Source organism: Amblyraja radiata, chromosome 25 (genome assembly GCF_010909765.2).
Source record: "Amblyraja radiata isolate CabotCenter1 chromosome 25, sAmbRad1.1.pri, whole genome shotgun sequence".
In the NCBI taxonomy this organism is placed as follows: Eukaryota; Metazoa; Chordata; class Chondrichthyes; order Rajiformes; family Rajidae; genus Amblyraja; species Amblyraja radiata.
Genome location: NC_045980.1, coordinates 35,977,287 through 35,991,820, shown reverse-complemented (window position 1 = coordinate 35,991,820; position 14,534 = coordinate 35,977,287). Strand labels below are relative to the sequence as shown.

Here is a 14,534-nt window from a genome sequence, read left to right as displayed (position 1 = left end):
GTCAAAACACAGTTTGTACGATGACCTGCCTTGGATAAAGCCCTACAACTGCTATGAGGCTCGCCAGTGTACAATTTCCTGAACTATCCCTTTTTCCCTTGAACAAAGGAGCATTAGCTACTCTCCAGGACTTTTGGGATGGAGAAGATACAATGATCTTCCTCAAGGTTCCAGCTATCTCTCGCCCTCCTCAATAACTTCACTCTTGTCTCCTTTTCATCTCTAGCCTATGTCCACCCATCCACCTCCTCAGTAACCACCTATCAATTGTCAGGCTTTGTCCTGCCCCACTTCTCTTCCAGCTCCCTACTACAATCAGTCTGAAGAACGGACCTGACTGAAATGTTGCCTATCCATGTCCTCCACTGTTGCTGCCTGACCCGCTGAGTTAAACCTGCACTTTGTGTTTCGTCACGTTTCCAGCATCTGCCGTCCCTTGTGCGTTGAATTTCCTTGGTCTTCTGAGGAAGTAGAGATGTTAGTGTAATTTCATAGCCATAGCATCAATGTGGTGGAACCTGGACAAGTTGTTTCACCACTCATTTCACCACTGCCATCGGGAAGAAGGTTCAGGAGCCTGAAAACCGTAACGTTCAGGGTCAGGAACAGCTTCTTCCCTACAGCCATCAATCAGGCTATTAAACACTACAACCCCATATAGGCTCTGAACTACAAGAGACTATTATTATTGTTGCACTGTTTTATTTGTTTCTTGAGTATGTGTGTGTATATATATGTATGCATATGTATGTATATATGTGCATGTATGTATTTATGTATGTATATGTATGTATTTATATGTACATGTGTATATATGTATTGTATGTATATATGTATGACACAAAGCTGGGTGGCAGTGTGAACTGAGGGTGACGCTATGAGAATGCAGGGTGACTTGGACAGGTTGGGTGAGTGGGCAGATGCAGTTTAATGTGGATAAATGTGAGGTTATCCACTTTGGTTGCAAAAACAGGAAGGCAGATTATTATCTAAATGGTGTCAAATTGGGAAAAGGTTTAGTACAACGGGATCTGGGGGTCCTTGATCACTCAAAGCATGCAGGTACAGCAGGCAGTGAAGAAAGCGAATGGCATGTTGTCCCTTCATAACAAGAGGAGTTGAGTATATGCGCAACGAGGTCCTTCTGCAGTTGTACAGGGCCCTAGTGAGACCACACCTGGAGTATTGTGTGCAGTTTTGGTCTCCAAATTTAAGGAAGGACATTCTTGCTATTGAAGGAGTGCAGCGTAGGTTCACAAGGTTAATTCCCGGGATGGCGGGACTGTCATATGCTGAGAGAATGGAGCAGCTGGGCTTGTATACTCTGGAATTTAGAAGGATGAGAGGGCATCATTGAAACACATAAGATTATTAGAGGTTTGGACACACTAGAGGCAGGAAACGTGTTCCTGATGTTGGGGGAGTCCAGAACCAGGGGCCACAGTTTAAGAATAAGGGGTAAGCCATTTAGAACGGAGATGAGGAAACACTTTTTCACACAGAGAATTGTGAGTCTGTGGAATTCTGTGCCTCAGAGGGCAGTGGAGGCCGGTTCTCTGGATACTTTCTAGAGAGGGCTAGATAGGGCTCTTAAAGATAGCGGAGTCAGGGGATCTGGGGAGAAGGCAGGAAAGGGGTACTGATTGGGGATGATCGGCCATGATCACATTGAATGGCGGTTCTGGCTCGAAGGGCCGAATGGCCTACTGCACCTATTGTCTATATGTGTGTGTATGTATATATATGTGGATATGTGTGTATATATACGAATTTGAATCTCGACCATCTCAACTTCACAACCATTGCTGGTATTTTGTGTGGGCTTATACCTGGTTTGATTTTTTTCCCCATGCTTTCTTCATATAGCTCAAAGACCTGGTCTGGATTCATCTTCCAAATTCTTACTTTTTGACTCCAACCTCTCTGATCATCTAAGGGCCCTTTACTTTTGGGACAGCACAGTAGTACGTGGGTGTGCTCAAGAGTTAAATTGTCCCGAGTTTGTAGGATGGGATATATAACTAGTGATTGATGATCAGTGTGGACTCGGTGGTAGACAAAAATACTGGAGAAACTCAGCGGGTCAGGCAGCATCTATGGAGCGAAGGAAGAGGTGACGTTTCGGGTCGAAACCCTAAGGTGAGTTTCTCCAGCATTTTTGTCTACCTTCGATTTTCCAGCATCTGCAGTTCTTTCTTAAACAGTGTGGGCATAAGGGCATGTTTCCACATTATATCACGAAACTTAATTAATTGTAGACTTGCCCTATCTCTAAACTAAACTGCTCCCAAATGTCCTTGCTCCTATTTGATAATATTGTAGTTTGCCCTCTCCCAAACTACTATTACCCTTAAGGTTCGGACCTATTCATAGCTAGCCTAAGGCGCCAGGCTGTGCTATTTGTGAATTGCTGCTGTGTGGGAACAGCTTTTACTGCATTGTAGTTGCCACACGTTTATCTTCAGCCTGCAGCCCCTGATAAATGGGAATTAAGTTGTGGCAGCAAATTAAGTTCTTCTGAGTTAGACACCAAGCAGTGTTGGAGGGTTTTAAATCACTAAATCTAAATTCATTAAACTTGAAATGTATATGAAAGGTCTTTTTTTTTGCCAAATAGAGAGTGGGCGTGGAACCCCGGAACGCCCGAGCGGCGGACTAGGACTAGGGGAGACGGCGGGCCGGAAGCGAGCGGCGGACCAGGGGAAGGCGGCGGGCCGGAAGCACGCGTGGGGAAGATGGCGGACTGCGGCGGCTGGGAGAGTTTGCCGCTCGGGCTCCACCCGCGGGTCCTCGAGTCGCTGCGGGAGCTGAGCTTCACTCACATGACGCCGGTGCAGGTCACTCGGGGTCGGCGGGCGGGGGGAGGGGGAACCACCTCTGACCCTTTCCCTCCACCCACTCCCCCTGACCTTTCAGAGAAACATAGAAAATAGGTGCAGGAGTAGGCCATTCGGCCCTTCGAGCCTGCACCCCATTCAATATGATCATGGCTGATCATCCAACTCAGTATCCCGTACCTGCCTTCTCTCCATACCCCCTGATCCCTTTAGCCACAAGGGCCACATCTAACTCCCTCTTAAATATAGCCAATGAACTGGCCTCAACTACCTTCTGTGGCAGAGAATTCCACAGATTCACCACTCTGTGTGAAAAATGTTTTTTCTCATCTCGGTCCTAAAAGACTTCCCCCTTATCCTTAAACTGTGACCCCTTGTTCTGGACTTCCCCAACATCGGGAACAATCTTCCTGCATCTAGCCCGTCCAACCCCTTAAGGATTTTGTAAGTTTCTATAAGATCCCCCCTCAATTTTCTAAATTCTAGTGAGTACAAGTCAAGTCTATCCAGTCTTTCTTCATATGAAAGTCCTGCCATCCCAGGAATCAGTCTGGTGAACCTTCTCTGTACTCCCTCTATGGCAAGAATGTCATCACTCCCCCTGACCTTTCACCCACCTGTCATCTGTACCCATTGCCCTGATCTTCCAGTTGAGTTTATTATACCGAGGTACAGTGAAAAGCTTTTGTTGCGTGCTAACCAGTCAGCGGAAAGACAATACATGATTACAATCGATCCATTCACAGTGTATGGATACATGATAAGGGAATGACGTTTAGTGCAAGGTAAAGCCAGCAAATTCTGTTCAAAGATAGTCCGAGGGTCACCAGTGAGGTAGATAGTAGTTCAGGACTGCTCTCTGGTTTGGTTGTGGTAGGATGATTCAGTTGCCGGATAACAGCCGGGAAGAAACTCCCTGAATCTGGAGGTGTGCGTTTTCACACTTCTACCTCTTGCCTCTTCTCCCCTCTCCCAACCGGCAACCGGTATGGAAGTGTGAAAACGCACACCTCCAGATTCAGGGACAGTTTCTTCCCAGTGACCCCTCACTCTGACCCTTCACCCTTGTCCTAGCACCGAGTGCCCTTCCCCCTGACTTGCACCCATCGCCCTGCCTCCTCACCCCACTATTCTTGTCACTCTTCAACCCACTACTGTGGACGCAGTGACCACCTCGAATAGGTTGGAGTCAGTTTGTTTGCATCGGACCAGGTGCTGTAGTAGGGTTGACTTTGGTGTTTGGGTTTAAGAAGGAACAGCAGATGCTGGAAAATCGAAGGTACACAAAAAAGCTGGAGAATCTCAGCGGGTGCAGCAGCATCTATGGAGCGAAGGAAATAGGCAACGTTTCGGCCCGAAACGTTGCCTATTTCTTCGCTCCATAGATGCTGCTGCACCCGCTGAGTTTCTCTAGCATTTTTGTGTACCGTTGGTGTTTGGGTCTTGGATCCAGCCAGTTTGCATTGACTGTAGCACTAATTATTATTAATGCGCAATAAATGACAACTTATCAAAATATCTTAACTAAAGCCCTTCACCGCGCTGATAGTTATTTGGATATACTACTCAAGCAGCTGAATAATAGCTGGAGAATTCTCACTCACCAAAGCAGACACATTTCAACTGTTGTGGGAAAAGGTTTAAACAAAAAGTGATTAAATCAGCCCTTTCAAAGGGGAACTTGACTCCATCTGCCTGTATTTTCTTGCAGTCTGCAACCATTCCCCTGTTTATGAACAACAAGGATGTAGCAGTAGAGGCGGTAAGTTACCTACCTGGTGGCTTAAACACGTTCTCTGGATTTTGTTGAATGATTGTTGCAGATTGAAGGTTCATGCATTCATGTGCTGCAGGTGACCGGCAGTGGGAAAACCTTGGCTTTCGTCATTCCAACTTTGGAAATCCTTTTAAAGCGCGAGGAGAAGTTAAAGAAAATGCAGGTTTGTTCTGTGCATGGTTTAAAATTTCCTGAGCATTGAGATTAATCGTTGTAAAATAAACATGAAATAATCTGGAAGGTTAAAGCTTAGCTCGTTCACATTACTGACATAGTGTGGATTTGTCCCTTCCCTAGGGTGGCGCTGAGTGCTGCACTGTGATTTCCGGGCAGTCACAATGGGGCCACTTTACTCTGTCAGGTTCCATGGGACTGTGTTGAAGAGCAGAGGAGTTCCACGGTGCCATCCTGGGACCATGTTCAAGGCTTATTTTTAATCAGTGAAACAATGAGCTGGTCGTTGGGAATGTTTTTGTGCGTGTGATTCTATGACCATCTTCCTGCTCTCCGCATTCATTATTATATGATCAGCTGGATCTGTGTGTCAGAGATTCCTTCAAATGGCTGGTGTGGGCGAGTTGGGCCGAAGGGCCTGTTTCCACACTCTATTACTCTATAACACTCTAAATACGTTGGCATGGACCTCTGCTCACATTTTAAATAATGCACAAAGATCCTACAGTGAATTGTGAATGCAGCAGTAATTCAGTGAGGTGGAGTTCATTTGATGAATTGCCCTCCAGAGATGTCAGTGCTTCTGTGGGCTCAGGTTGTGGGAGTGACTCTCCTCCTTTCTCCTTGCACATACAGGTTGGGGCTCTCATTATCACTCCCACCCGGGAGCTGGCTGTCCAGATCGATGAGGTGTTCAGACAGTTCACAGTGCACTTCCCACAGTTCAGGTGAGTGAGGGGAGGGGTCTGTGTGTTGTGGGCTCCCTGGGTCTGCCAGTGCTGTGTGGGGCCATCGTGGGTTAGGGTGTGGGGCATCGGTGGGTTAGGGTGTGGGGCATCGGTGGGTGATGGTGTGGGGCATCGGTGGGTGAAGGAGTTAATCAGCAGCATTCTGCTCTCAGTCAGATTCTCTTAATTGGTGGAAGGAATCCAATGGAAGACGTGGAGAACTTCAGGAAGCATGGGTGAGTGTGGACCTCTGGCCAATTGGAACGTTGCTCCCAGCGCTGGTTCTAGGCCAGTTAGTGGGTTACTGCCTCTGCCTTGCCCTTTGCCAGGCTACAGGCTCACTCACTGACTCGCTCCAAGTGCCAGGATTTCTCCTGCTCTGAGTTACAATGCTCCGGTTGCCAGGCAGCCGGCACTCTGCCCATTGGCTGCTCCAACCCTGGGGCTTTGGCTCTGCCATCCCCTCACTCCATCACCCACTGGGTCCAGACCACTCTGTGGAGACCTGCCCCTCCACCAACCCCTCCCCCTCCCCCCCCCACGCTGCCCCCACCCACTGCCCCTTTTCCACCCCACCCCCCCTCCCCCACACCATCGGCCCTGACCACTCTGTGGTGACCCACCCTTCCACCAACCTCTGCACCTCCACCCTGCCCCCACCAGACCACCCCCTGGCTGCACGTGGCCTGGGAGCAGGAGGGGGGGGGGGCACTGGCACGATCTATGACGCGGGGGGGAATGCAATGGCTGGGACCCGGCCGGCCACTGGTTCCCCAGTGGTGACTGAGGAGAAGCTATGTGTGTGTTTGGGGCAGAGGGAACATCGTGGTGGGTACTCCTGGCCGTCTGGAGGACATGTTGAGGCGACGAGCGGACGGGGTGGAGCTGGCCGGATGTGTGAGGAGCCTGGACGTGCTGGTGCTGGACGAGGCTGACCGACTGCTCGACCTGGGCTTCGAGGCCAGGTGGGGGTGGGGCGCTGGCGAGGGTGCAGGGGGTGGTGTGGGAGGGTGGGGGTGGGGTGTTGGGGACGGTGCAATGTGGGAGGGTGGGGGCTGGAGATGCAGGCTGGGGAGCTGGGGACAGGCTGCTGAGGAGGGTGGCAGTTGGGGGTGGGACAGGCTGCAAATGTAAATTGGTGGGAGACACAGGGAAGGGCCGCTGCAGGAGTAACTCAGTGAATCAGGCAGCTTCTGTGGAGGATGTTGGGGGAATAAGCAGAGAACACTATGACTATTCAGTGTTAGCTGACCCCTCTCCCCAGTGCCCCTTCTCTGGTGAACACCCGTTTATCCCACCATCCCACCCTCTCTTACCCTCTGCCCCCCTTCCATCCTCTGACTTTACAACTTTCTCCTCTCCCTGTTGTCTCCTTGTCATCTCTGGCCATTGTTCAACCTTCGGCCCATCAAACCGCCCTCACCTGTATCCACCTATCACTTGCCAGGCTTTATCCCGCACCCAGCACAGTTTTCCAACTTTCTCCCCACCTGACCCGAAATGTCATCTATCCATGTTCTCCAGAGATGCTGCCTGACCCGCTGAGTTACTCCAGCACTCTGTCTTTCTTAACACATTCGGTGACATTTCACTGCAGTCCTTGCTGTTGTAAGTACTGTGATCTACAGCGCTGGTCGGTTGGGGTGGGGGGAGGGGGTGATCAGTGACTGAGCTCTGCCCCGGCATTGCCAGCTGTGGCCCGGCGTTGCCAGCTGTGGCCAGGGTCCCCCTGGCGTCACGCGGCCCTGACTAGGTCCCCGCTCTGGCTGCAGCTTGAACACCATCCTGGGCTTGCTGCCGAAGCAGCGGAGGACGGGGCTGTTCTCGGCCACACAGACAGACGAGGTGGAGTCGCTGGTGCGTGCAGGGCTGCGTAACCCAGTCCGTATCACAGTCAAGGAGAAGGGGCTGGCGGCAGAGAGCACACAGAAGACACCGATCCGCCTGCACAACTACTACACGGTGAGATCACACACCTCCAGCGGGCCGAAGGGCCTCTGGTTTGTAGCGGCCATGACACTCATTCCCTCCGCCCCCCCCCGATACTGGATCCTCGACTTCCTGAGCCACGAGGGCATGTTGCCGTGATGATCCTCCACACGGATGCCCTGAGAGTCTGCCCTCAGCCCCCCACCCCCCCTGTACACCCAGGCTGTGCGGCCGCACTGCTCAAACACCATTTACAGGACTGTAGGTAACACCACCGCACACCTTTAGTGAATCTTCCAATCTGCCTCATTGTGACCTTGCACTTTTATCTTTAATTGCACTTTCTCTGGAGCTCTAAGGATATTCTGCATGAGGTCCCGCTCTCCCTCTTGCCTAACCTTGATGTACATTTACACGGCATCATGTGCCTGGTTAGATTAAAACTAGCTTCATCACTGCACCTCCGAGATGCCACAACTATAATAATAAACCAATATCAACGCCTGTTGTTGTAATAATCAGCGGGCCAAGCAGCATCTGTACAGCGGGAGAGAGAGAGAGAGAGCTTTGTTCTGAATCTTTGGGCTCTTTGCTTTACAGATCTGTCGAGCTGATGAGAAGTTTAACCAGTTAGTTGCCTTCCTCCGTCAGCACAAGAAACAGAAACATCTGGTGTTCTTCAGGTGATTGTTGGTTCCACTCTGTACTCGGGTTCCACTCTGTACCCAGGGGTCATGGCCCCTCTGTATCCAGGGGTCATGGGCCCTCTGTAACCAGGCAACACAGAGCCGCCTGTACCCATCAGCTTCACCGCTCGCTCACTACAGGCGTCTGGAGATTGAGGAAAAGCCCCTTGTGCCCAGGGGCCGGGACGAGCGCTCCTGGAAGATGGATCACTCCCTCTCTCATCTGGTTTTGCTGCACGCAGTGTGATTATAAACCCAGCCACGTGTTGTTACCCATTTATTCACTAATGTGTGGGGGGGGGGGATGGGTGACTGTGAGGGGGGTGGGGACTGAGGAGGGTGTGACTCTGAGGGGACTGAGGAGGGTGTGACTGAGGGGGGTGACTGAGGGGGGGGTGACTGAGGTGGGTGTGACTGTGAGGGGGGGGTGACTAAGGGGGGGGGTGACTCTGCGAGGTTGGGCTGCTGTCTATTTGGGGAGTTGAGCCCACTGTTCGCGGCCATGTTTAACGGGGATGCTTGTTGCTTCCAGTACGTGTGCCTGTGTGGAATATTTTGGGAACACCCTGGGCAAGTTGGTGAAGAATGTGCAGATCATGTGCATCCATGGCAAAATGAAGCACAAACGGCAAAACATCTTCATGGAATTTCGGCAGCTGGAAAGGTACTGGTTTGGTGGAAGGGGCCATGTGCCAATCCCCTGCGGTTAGGCAGAGAGTGGGCCGGGGTGAGGTGACATGGTGGCACCAAGCTGTGGCATGTTGACGGGTGCAAGCCTACACTCCTGCTCTTCCATCGTTCGCTGATGTCAGTGGAGTTTGCTGACAGTGGGGCAGGAAAGGGCTCAATGGCTGCAGTGGAGAACTCACCAGTCCTCGTTATTAGCTGCTGAATGCCACTTTGTTAGAGAGAATTCATAAAACTCGGAGCAAGTAATGGGAATTGAAGTGATTGGATGGGTGTGTGGTGAGGCAGCAGAGACCATGTGCGCGTGGGATGTTGTGTCAGGAACAGAGAGAGACAGCATGGAAACTACCCATCCCCCCACCATCGCTCCACACCCCCGCACTCTCCCACTCCATGCACACTGGGGGCCAAATAACCTACAAACCCGCACATCTTTGGGACTTGGGAGGAAACTGGATCACCCAGAGGAAACCCAAGCAGGCACAGGGAGAACATGCAAACTCCACAAGGACAACACAGGTCAGGTTCAAACCTGGGTCCCTGGAGCTGTGCATTGTAGTGAATCTCTGGGACAGTGGCAGCCATGTCTTGCTGGTAACGTCGGTCACTGCCAGAGAGTGCCCTGCTGGTATAGATGGCTGTGAAACACGTGAAGCCAGGGGCCTCATGGGTAGGACACAGGACACTGCTGACCCACTCTTCCCTCTGTCTGTTCCCAGTGGCGTCCTGGTCTGCACTGACGTCATGGCCCGCGGCATCGACATTCCAGAGGTGGACTGGGTGCTGCAGTACGATGCCCCCAGCAGCGCCAGGTATGATGGGGACCAGCCGTGGGTGGGCCATTGGGGACCAGCTGTGGGCCATTGGGGACCGGCTGTGGGACAACGCACCCTCACAGCATGGGAACTGCCCCACACCAAAGGTCCTCCCTTGCCTGGTGATGGGAGTGTGGGCTATGGGTGTGTGGGGAGTGTCTGAGGAGGGTTTGACTGTGGACTATGTCGGTGTGGGCTGTGGGAGTGGAGTTGCATCTGCAGGATGGTGACAGTGTCAGTCCCAATGACCCTGTAGTTTCAGCAGTGTTTAGTGGCCCCGGGGCCTGGTGTTGTGGGTGTTTGAAGACCTTAATAGATAATAATAGACAATAGGTGCAGGAGTAGGCCATTCGGCCGTTCAAGCCAGCACCGCCATTCAGTATGATCATGGCTGATCATCCACAATTAGTAGCCCGTACCTGCCTTCTCCCCATATCCCCTGACTCCGCTATCCCTAAGAGCCCTATCTAACTCTCTGTTGAAAGCATCCAGAGAACCGGCCTGCACCGCCCTCTGAGGGAGAGAATTCCAGATTCACAACTCTCTGTGTGAAAAGGATTTACCATGATTTGTTTTGTAGTGCCTTTGTCCATCGCTGTGGACGAACTGCTCGCATTGGTCACCATGGCAACGCCCTGGTGTTCCTGCTCCCCATGGAGGCGACTTACGTCAACTTCCTTTCCATCAACCAGAAGGTACGTCTGTAGCGGCCGTACAGTATGATCATGGCCAGGTCTGCAGCTCGTGGAGCATGTAACGAGAGTGAGAGACAGAGAGACTGGGAGAGAGAGAGACTGGGAAACCGACACTCTTACACTCCAGAGCTGCAGTTGAGCAGCGGATTACTTTACCACCATCTGTGCTGGCTTTGTGTTTCTGACTGTGAGTGGGGGAGGTAAGAGTCAACACCAGAACTTTGCCTGGAGGGAGAGATGCTTCCTCTCATGTTGTAATTCTGTAATAAAACTCATTCTATTGACCAAGTCTTTGATCTTCAAAAACCAGTTCCCGCCCTTTGCATGAAGCCCAGTGGGATGTTTTCATGATGTGAGTTTACTTTAGTATAGATACAGTGTGTAAACAGACCCTTCAGCCCAGCGATCCCTGCACATTAACACTATCCTACACACACTGGGGACAATTTTACATTTACACCAAGCCAATTAACCTACAAACCTGTACATCTTTGGTGTGTGGGAGGAAACCGAAGATCTCGGAGAAAACCCACGCAGGTCACGGGGAGAACGTACAAACTCCGTACAGACAGCACCCGTGGTCAGGATCAAACCCGCGTCTCTGGCGTTGTGAGGCAGCAACTCTACCGCTGCGCCACCGTGCCTCCGTTGTGTAAATAAATGTACGTGCACTCCTAGGGCAGCCACTGATAAACATTCAGCATTTACCAGAACTGTAAACATTCCTGTTACTGCTCAAAGCTGCTGGAGGTTTGTAATTGATTTCAGGGGGTTTGTTGTCTGTGTAGTGTCCAATGCAACAGATGAAGCTGTTGAAGGATTCTGTGGACGTGTTGCCAAGTCTGAAGAAGTTGGCTGTATCGGACCGGGCTATCTTTGAGAAAGGAATGAAGGCCTTTGTGTCTTTTATTCAGTCCTACGCAAAACACCAGTGCAGCTTGATATTCCGCATGAAAGGTAAGCGGAATGCTGGTATTTCATGGGCCCCCCACCGGTCACTCTGTCCTCTCCCCCACCGGCCACTCAGTGTCCTCTCCCCCACCTGCCACTCAGTGTCCTCTCCCCCACCGGCCACTCCCCTACTGATCACTCCCCCCACCGGTCACTCAGCCCTCTCCCCCCCCCGGCCGGTCATTCCCCCCCACTGGACACCCAGCCGGTCATTCCCCCCCACCAGTCACTCAGTGCCCTCTTCACCCCGGCCGGTCATTCACTCTCCCCTGGTCTTGACCACCACATGTACCAGTTGCATCTTTCTCCATGATTCCTCAAGCCCCGTTTTGTTCTCCCGGCTCCTCGACAGCCAGCTCTCCCCTCAGCTCAGGCCCACCGTCTAGTTACTCAGTCACCTGTCTAGTTACTCAGACACTCGTCTAGTTACTCAGATACCGTCTACAGTTACTCAGACCCTGTCTAGTTACTCAGACACCCGTCTAGTTACTCAGACACCCGCCTAGTTACTCAGACATCCGTCTACAGTTACTCAGACACCCGTCTAGTTACTCAGACACTCGTCTAGTTACTCAGACACCCGTCTACAGTTGCTCCCTCTCCCGTCTAATTGCTCAGACACTGTCTACAGTTACTCAGACACCCGTCTAGTTACTCAGACATCCGTCTAGTTACTCAGACACCCGTCTAGTTACTCAGACACCCGTCTACAGTTGCTCCCTCTCCCGTCTAGCTCCTCCATTGTGATCCCAGGTGGAAGGACAGAGATCGCCAGGTGAGCCCCATTTCTGCAGCTTTGGACGTTGGATAAACACCGGCCCTGAGGAAGCCTCACCTATTGATTTGTTTCTCCAGATCTAGATTTTGCAGCACTGGCCAGAGGCTTTGCTCTCCTTAAACTGCCCAAGATGCCCGAGATGAGAGGAAAGAATTTCCCAGGTTTTACACCCGAGGATATTGACACCAATTCCATCCGATACAAAGACAAGAACAGGGAGAAACAGAGGCAGAGGCTGTTGGCACAACAAAAGCAGGAGAAGCAAAATGAAACCAAAAAGAAATTTGTGAAAAATAAGCCTTGGTCAAAGCAGAAAACCAAGAGAAACAAGAAGAGAAAGCAGGCCAGCAAAAGGAAGGTGGGTTGCGAAGGGGAAAGTGTGGTGGGATGGGCAATAGACAATAGGTGCAGGAGTAGGCCATTTGGCCCCTCAAGCCAACACCGCCGTTCAATGTGATCATGGCTGATCAACCTCAATCAGTACCCCGTTCCTGCCTTCTCCCCATATCCCCTGACTCCGCTATCTTTAAGAGCTCTACCTAGCTCTCTCTTGAAAGTATCCAGAGAACCGACCTCTGAGGCAGAGAAATGGGCTAGAGTGGAGGGGTGGGGTGGACAGGGGGTGGGATGGGCAGAGGCTGGGGTGGGGTGGAGGCTGGCGTAGGATGCGATGGGCTGGATGGTTGCACCAGTATTTTCTTTGAGTAATGTAGAGATTTGACCCATGGTTGAACGGCCAGTGTGATGTGAATTTTTCTCGATGACCTGTGGTGCTAAATGTTTCCATGTACATCTCCTTTAGCACGAGTATTATGGCAGCTGACACAGTTATAACGTGGGGGAAATGTGGATAAAGATGGCACTCTAACCCCTGAAGAAGGGTTTCGGCCCGAAACGTTGCCTATTTCCTTGGCTCCATAGATGCTGCTGCACCCGCTGAGTTTCTCCAGCTTTTTTGTGTACCTTCGATTTTCCAGCATCTGCAGTTCCTTCTTAAACACTCTAACCCCTGGACTGCAGTGCCCAGTTGCATACTAAGATCATGTGATAGGAGAAGAATTAGGCCATTCGGCCCATCAAGTCGACCGCCATTCAATCGTGGCTGATCTATCTCTCACTCCTAACCCCATTCCCCTGCCTTCTCCCCATAACCCCTGATACCCGTACTAATCAAGAATCTTATCTATCTCTGCCTTAAACATATCCATAGACTTGGTCCATTCAGCCTTCTGTGGCAAAGAATTCCACAATTCTACTCTCTTAAACTTAAACTCTTGAGAGATGAGCAGGCAGATAATCTGGACAGGAATTTGCAATGGAGGTACTGTCCTCCATCTCACCGCTGCCGCCAGTAACAGAATCCATCCCGTCCTCAGTTTGGGTCAATTACTAAATCACTTCCTTCCCTCAACAACCTTGTTGAGGTGTCAACTCTGTCATGCTCAGTAACATGATATAGCTGGTGTTCTTCTTATCGAGTCCACATCACAAGGAACTGAACACACTTCTCGGCATCTGCATACAATGGTTTCTTGTGCGTGGCGGTGGAAAGATTGGTGGAGACTGGGCCACGACGTGAACGCTCTTTCCTTGACCCCAGTAGCTGGTGTTGGGCGGCTGTGACTTTCAAGGTTCGAAGTTCTAATCTATTTGTCACACGCACCATAAGATGCAGTGAAATGAATTGACCATACAGTGTTATAATTAAAAAGGCATAATGCACAACATAATTCAACACAGACATCCACCACAGCATTCTTGACTTGTTTAGATTTTACACTTTCATTCACCAATAACCACAGTGTAACTGCCTGCCTGGAGGCAGGGTTTTGGGGAGCAGTTACTTGAATCTTACTCCCCTTTGTTGCAGCTGTCTGATGATGAGGACGACATCGATGAACTGCTGAATGACACCAGATTACTGAAGAAGTTAAAGCAGGGCAAGATCAGCAAGGAAGACTTTGAGAAGCAGCTGACAGGAACGTGAATCGTGGCTGAAGTGGACATTTGTAATATTCTGTGAATAATTCCTTCAGCAGTTTGTTTTATTTTAAAACACATTAAATTCCAGGTTTAATATAACAACTTGCCTGTAATTTTAGTTGGAGAATCTATTGAGGTGAGTTGAGGACTGGAGAATAACCTGCTTGTGATGGACCAACTGGTTTGAATAGTGACCCTTGCTGAGCCCGTTTGAATAGTGACCCTTGCTGAGCCCAGCTGTGAACTGGACGATTGAATAGCTTCGTTGTGGCTCTGAACGGACTAGTTATGCGAGAGGGAAGGTACAGCAGATGTGGACCTGTTGCCCAGAGGGGATGTTTCTGGGGGAAGGGAAGTCAAGGGACATCGGGCATGGTGACAGCCCCCTTTGGGTCTGGGTCACTTTGGACACATGTCACAGGTTCTTCTGTTGAAGCTGCTCCCCAACCTTTAGGCATTTGAGTACTTCCCTATTTCCAAAACCAGGTTACATT

The 14,534-nt window shown here is 50.8% G+C and overlaps 1 protein-coding gene across 3 annotated transcripts; it reads left to right on the top strand.

Annotated features, from left to right (window-relative positions):
• Positions 1 to 2,706: 2,706 nt before the first annotated feature.
• On the top strand, positions 2,707 to 14,147 carry ddx55 (DEAD-box helicase 55). Of its 3 annotated transcripts, XM_033043873.1 has the most exons (14): positions 2,707 to 2,837; positions 4,549 to 4,599; positions 4,691 to 4,777; positions 5,425 to 5,516; positions 5,690 to 5,752; positions 6,332 to 6,481; positions 7,289 to 7,478; positions 8,046 to 8,128; positions 8,664 to 8,795; positions 9,538 to 9,630; positions 10,214 to 10,328; positions 11,117 to 11,285; positions 12,135 to 12,415; positions 13,928 to 14,147. In XM_033043873.1, the coding sequence occupies exons 1-14, from the start codon at positions 2,736 to 2,738 to the stop codon at positions 14,042 to 14,044; spliced, it is 1,725 nt and encodes a 574-aa protein (XP_032899764.1). In that variant the 5' UTR covers positions 2,707 to 2,735; the 3' UTR covers positions 14,045 to 14,147. The 3 variants fall into 3 exon arrangements, with proteins under 3 accessions (XP_032899764.1, XP_032899765.1, XP_032899766.1); XM_033043874.1 differs by lacking the exon at positions 5,690 to 5,752; XM_033043875.1 differs by lacking the exon at positions 6,332 to 6,481.
• Positions 14,148 to 14,534: the final 387 nt, after the last annotated feature.